This window comes from Protopterus annectens, chromosome 5.part0 (assembly GCF_019279795.1).
Source record: "Protopterus annectens isolate FY-2018-M chromosome 5.part0, PAN1.0, whole genome shotgun sequence".
Lineage (NCBI taxonomy): Eukaryota > Metazoa > Chordata > Ceratodontiformes > Protopteridae > Protopterus > Protopterus annectens.
The window spans coordinates 58,854,308-58,860,710 of NC_056735.1; the positions used below are offsets into that span (position 1 = coordinate 58,854,308).

At 39.4% G+C, this 6,403-nt stretch overlaps 1 protein-coding gene across 2 annotated transcripts in view; it reads left to right on the top strand.

Annotated features, from left to right (window-relative positions):
- The window catches only part of POU1F1 (POU class 1 homeobox 1), a 498,670-nt gene extending 492,767 nt beyond the window's left edge, over positions 1–5,903 (top strand). For both annotated transcript variants that reach the window (XM_044072131.1, XM_044072132.1), the window contains exon 7: positions 5,351–5,903. In XM_044072131.1, the coding sequence (XP_043928066.1) occupies positions 5,351–5,564 (214 nt within the window). In that variant the 3' untranslated portion in view covers positions 5,565–5,903. The remainder of the gene's footprint in view (positions 1–5,350) is intronic.
- The last annotated feature ends 500 nt before the right edge of the window (positions 5,904–6,403 follow it).

Here is a 6,403-nt window from a genome sequence, read left to right on the forward strand (position 1 = left end):
ATTTTGGTAAATCGGTTTAATCCATCTATCAATTGCAACACCAACACAATAAGTCTTAGAGCGATTACCCGATACTATAGGGCGGAACGGAGGATGATCTATATTTTTATGAATTTTAGGTATCCCTACTATACATGCTAATGTCGGACATTCCACCTTTATGTAATCATAAATATCCTTAGTAATACGTTGATCTAAAAATAATTCTTCAATACACATATCAATCCGTTTATACCCGATGTTAATCTCGTTTAGGGATATGGATTCATAATTACATGAATCATGTAATATCTTATAAATATCATTAATATAATCGTAAGTGTTATACAACACGACACTGCCACCTTTATCAGGTTTCATGACTCTAAGGTCATGATTCATGGTTAATTCTGCCAAGGAATTCCTCTCGTTCACATTTAAATTGTGTTGAACAGTCATTTTTCTAAAATGTCTATTACTACTATAAATATCCTTAATCACTGCCTTTTCAAAAAGTCCTATATTAGGATGTGTAGGAGGTATAAAAGAACTATTATTGTTAAGATCAACTTTCTTATGCTCATTAGTATTACCAAAACACATGGCTAAATTCAATTTACGTGTAAATAATTTAATTTCAATAATCGTATCTATCAAATTAAAGGCAGGAGTAGGTACAAATTTCATACCTTTTGCTAAAAGAGTAAAATGTTCAGGTCTCAGTTCCATATTAGTATAATTATAGATGTTAAAATTGTAACTACTTACAATGTCACTGTGAACTATAATATTGCCTTCTAATGAATCACCATTAAGATCTAATGTATTGCCATTAATCTCCCTGCACCTGTGTGTTAATAATAATTCGGTCTCTATTTCCTCGACTTCCATCCTCTCCTTTGCTTTACATAACCCCCATAATGTCTGTCCTTGAAAAAAATTTTTCCTTTCTAAAAATTTCCTCCCCTATATTCGTGAGTAGTATAAACTTTATCATCATGTTCCCATTCATTATCCCTACTTCTTTTATTGTAAACATTAATAGTATCACCATTTTTTAAATTCTTCCAAATATAGGCAGAATTATTTTCATACTGCATAGTATCTCTCCTCATTTTTTTATTCTTCTTAATAAAAATATTGTTAGCTATTTTTCTGCACATGAAAATTGCTTATCATATAGTTCCTTCCACTGAGGAAATAATAAATCTTTCACAATGGAACTATTTAATTTCTCAACCTCATCAACTAAGGTGGGTGAGCATGGTAGTTGGATTCAGTTAGAAGTGATAGAGAAGAGGGTAATGTGATATTAGGTGTGTGGGGGGAGTGATAGTGAGATGTAGGTAGGTTGGAGGAAGGGGAGGGGGAAAGGTGTGTCAGAGTTGGTTGGTGGAGAGGGAGGGACTGGTAGGAGGGCGATAAATGTAGAATTACTGGGGGCGGGTGAGAATTGGTGGCAGGGTAGGGGAGCAGAGTGAGCCCGCAGGGCAAAAGGAGTAGGAAGAGCCAAGAAGGCGGGAAGGCCCAAAAAACAATCAGTGACCTGAGGCTGGAGAAGGAGAACTACTGCAGGGGTGCAGGTATATGGTACAAACTCTGTTTTACAGTTAATAACTTAAGACTTTATGTTTGGTTAGTGAAAAACTCTCTAAAAGAATGTGCATAAGTGTAGGGAGGTAATTTACTGATTCCTTAGTGTAGGGCAGAGACACTTTTTATGCAAAGTAAATTAGTGGAGCAGGGAGAAGGGATTACTGCTGGTCTTTTTATCAGGAGTATGCTGCCACCTAGTGGAAAAAGGAGGGAGGTACACTCAGATTAAATAGAGGTATTGTGGGGGGTAGACTGTAAACCAAGGTTGGTGGGGGGCCTGTACAATGGCCAGTGGTAGGTTACTTTCATGAGCACCAAGGTAGAATGCTGCTCAAGTTTAGGTCGATGCTAGAAAAACACATGTAAGACAGATTACATACACTGAGTCTCCTTAGCAAGGGGAGATAGGGTCCCAGTAAAATTAATATAGATCAAGCAGATTGTCCACAGACATATTCTCTTTGAAAGGAGGGATATTCTGTCTGGTGGTGAAGAAGGGGGAAACACCCTGGGGAGCAGCTGAAAAGGAGAGTGAGAAAAAAACGAAAAGTTAAAAAATGGGGGAAGGGGAAAATAGGAAGAAGGAGAGTACAGGAAGAAGTGAATACAGAGTAGAGGAGGGTATTTTACAGTGTGGAGTAGGAGGAGGAGTGAAAGGGAGAAGGGACAGAAGTGTAGTCTGAGGGAGAGAGAATAATGAAGCAGAGAGGTAGGAAAAAATGAAAGGTGGAAACAGTTGTGCAGTAGAAGGTCTACAAGTTATGATAAACTTCTTACAAGTCAACATGCAAACAATAGATAGGTAGCAGGATTACAGGTGCTAAGCAAAAAAAAAATACTCGCTTAATGTAATCAGAGACCGTTTTTGTCACCCAAATAGCAATAAATAAGCAATATTCCTAGGTAGGAGAATTATCCAAGGCAGTAACTACAGGTAAATACAGTTATTACATTCAGTTAAACACATAATGACAGTCATTTGAGGCAGGCCTTAGGGATAGCAATATATAAATACATGTCAGCAAAAAGCAATGCCTATAATAATACTGAGACTATGTTGCTAAAACAGCAGACAATAGTATTCTGACTTCAGTTGGGTGGAAAATGACACTGTTATGCAGTAGCAAGTTTAAAGGCAATGGTTGCTATGGTTCTAAGAAAAAATGTCATGCCTGCAGGTAAAATACACTGTTATACAATTGCAGGTTACAAAAATAAATGGTCGCTAAGGTTTTAGAGGTAAAAAGCCATGTCTACAGGTAAAAAGACACTGTTATGCAGTTTACTGCTAAAATCAATGGTCGCTAAGATTCTAGTGCTAAGAATGGCATGTCGGCAGTTAAATAAGGCAGTAGCTAAGGATTTAATACTAGAAGCCGAGTCTACAGGTAAAAGACACTGTTAAGCAGTTAACTGATTAAAATCAATGGTCACTGAGATTCTAGCACTGAGAGCCATGTAAGCAGATAGAAAAAGTCATCTCTAAGTATAGAGTGAACAATTTCTGTTCCTAGGCAATGGGGAAGCACTTGGACCAAGAAATATTGTCGACGACAATCAATAAAGCTTGCTAGGACACTAGAGTTGTGTGCAGCTTCTAATGCTGCTTAACAGACACCTCAATAAAGCTCGCTAAGATGCTAGCATTGTGAGCAGCTTCTAATGCAGCTTAACAGACACAATAAAGCATACACTAAGCAAAAGGAGCAGAGGACATTAAATTACATGCTGCTTCTACCAGAGCATTGGTAAACCATATCCAAAAGCCTAACAATATGAACACAAATGCAGACGCTAAGCAAAGGGGGCATACAACACAAGAATGCACGCTGTTCTACCAGAGCAGCGAGTAACTCAAACCCAACTCCAAGGTGAGATAGGGTAGTTATAAAACTTTAAACAGCAATGTTAAAGGCATCAGTATAATTAGATAGTTTCAGTAGTTTGTAACAACAAATACACATCAAGCATTAATACAGCAACGTTAAAGGCAGCATTATGATTAAAGAGTTTCAGAAACTTTTAGTAACATATACACATTAAGCATAGAAACATTTGACTCTGTTGTACTTATTTTTCATTTTCTCTTGTGCTACACTTACCGGGAAGCGAGAGCAGCAGCCTAGACACAGGGCACATGGAATAGTATTCTTTTTTAAATCAGTCAGGAAAATATAGTGAGATCAGTTAAGTATTGTTTTTCTGTAACTGTGTGAACATGTTCATCTATAGTATTTTTAAAATTTCTTGTGATTGAAACTCCGGTGCTTATTGTAAATAGATATTTAGTATTTTCATGTTCTTTTATTATTTATTGTTAAATGTATTTAAACTTCTCATTGTGGGTGGTCCTTTAGAAAATATTTTAACCTTTGAGAGTATTTATATCTATTGGTGACACTGTGACCACTCCTGAAAGCCTGGCTGTTTGGTCAACATTACCATTTGTATTAATATTAATTGCACTCCATATAATTGGATACCCTGCAAGAGCCTTAGAGTAGCTGGCTTTGGGGTGTCTGGTGGCAAGGTAACTACAATATAGTCTGGGCAGAAGGAAGCATATCTAGTAAATCTGTGCCAGCCTTTCCCAGGTGTGTGTGTGTGTGTGTGTGTGTGTGTGTGTGTGTGTGTGTGTGTGTGTGTGTGTGTGTGTGTGTGTGTGTGTGTGTGTGTGTGTGTGCTTGTGAGCTACAGGAAAATGAAGTGCTGGTTTCACAGAGAGGTGCTGGAGGACTTGGCTTGGACACTCGGCTGAGGACTTAAAAGCTGTGCCAGTGGGGAGCCTTACTGGGGACCTGGGAGAGACAGAGAGAAAAAACAGACCCTGGGCTGAGTTTGTTCCCTATGTGCTCTTAAGGGAAATTGTGCTTGATGCAGAGAGCTGCATCTGGAAATTCTTGGTGTATCCATTTTTGTTCCAAGTGAACATCCCTCTCCAGTTTCAGTAGTAAGGATTGAAGCTCCTTGATTACTGGCCCAGAGTGGTGATGTCACAAAGGTATCATACAATGAATCTTCTTCTTCTTTCGGCTTTTTTCCGGTTAGGGGTTCCCACAGTGGATCATCTGTCTGCTCATGATTAGTAGTGGAGTTTTACAGTGTCAAGTTGCCAGCCCGGCACCCAACCTTCCACAGAAGGCACACACACACACACACACACACACACACACACACACACACACACACACACACACACACACACACACACACACACACTCACACCTAGGGCCAATTTAGAGTGTCCAATCCACCTACTGCATGTCTTTGGGATGTGGGAGGAAACCGGAGCTCCCAGAGGAAACCCATGCGACCACAGGGAGGACATGCAGACTCCACACAGAAGGCACCCCAGCCGAGAATCGAACTGGAGAACCTCTTGCAGTGAGGTGGCAATGCTAACTGCTGCACCACCGTGGCCACCCGTATCATACAATGAATGAGTAGATGAAAGCAAAATAAACGTATTTGATTAAGCTGCTTACATAAGACTGAGTGGGGTGCAATGTTAAATGTAAAGAAATGCATGTTACACTTCTTACAGCTTTTTTGCCACCTCAACTGTCAATGAACCTGGCCAAGAAGGACTAACTAAGCTTACAAACTGCACTGATTAATAGATAAATAATGCATAGAATGCATTTAATCAAAGTTTTTAGTAGCTGACTGCTTCACACTTACTACAGTCTGTAATACTTTTATTAGTAGTGTAGAAGCATAACATTCAAAGCTAGTAAAACTTAGATGTTACTAAGCAGTATTTTTTTCTTTTTAGTCTGGCTGCCAAAGAATCTCTGGAGAGACATTTTGGAGAACAGAGTAAGCCTTCTTCCCAGGAGATCATGAGGATAGCAGAAGGGCTAAACCTCGAAAAGGAGGTGGTGCGAGTCTGGTTTTGCAACCGAAGGCAGAGAGAAAAAAGAGTCAAGACGAGCCTGCATCAAAGCACCTTTCACTCCATTGTTAAAGAACATCTGGACTGCAGATAAATGTCTTCTTCTTCCTTTTAAAGAGCAAGTATTTCAGATCAACGCATTTTCTAAGGGAAGAAGAAAATATATTAACAACTGTTTGATGACATTTTGTCTCCAATGACCAGAAATGAATATTTCTTGGCCACTTTTTTTTCTTGTGTTGAAGTTAGACAGTGCAGGCATTCTGTTGGTTTCTCATAACCTGATGGGTAATACTATAATACAGCAGATATTTTTTGTGAATAATAAAAGCTAAGTAACCAACCTCCAACACATGGGTCAGCTGTGGTGGTGCAGTGGTTAGCATTACTGCCTCACAGCAAGAGGTTTTCCAGTTCAATTCTCAGCTGGGTTGCTTTCTGTGGGGAGTCTGCATGTCCTTGCTGCGATCATGTGGGTTTTGCTCCAGTTTCCTCCCATATCCTAAAGACATGCTGTAAGTGGATTGGACACTTTAAATTGGCCCTAGGTGTGTACCTTTTGTGAAAATTGGGTGCCGGGCTGGCAACTTGACACTGTAAAAGTCCACTGACAATCATTCTGCAGACTGTTGCTCTGCTGTGGTGACCCCTAACTGGGAAAAGCCGAAAGGAGAAGAACCAACATCAGACACACAGACTATGCCAGACATTTCACTGTCCAAGTCTATAACGGCCCAGCGATTTGCCTTATCTTGATCTGTACTTTGGCCATATAGTTACTTAACTGCTATTGTAAACTGTAGTGTATTCTGCCCTGTGTTTTGCATTATCCAATACTCATAAATTGGCAGAAATGTCACTCATATTATGGCGCAAGTCACACAACGCATTGATGCATCAAGTCTCATACTGTCTTTGTATATAACTTTTCAT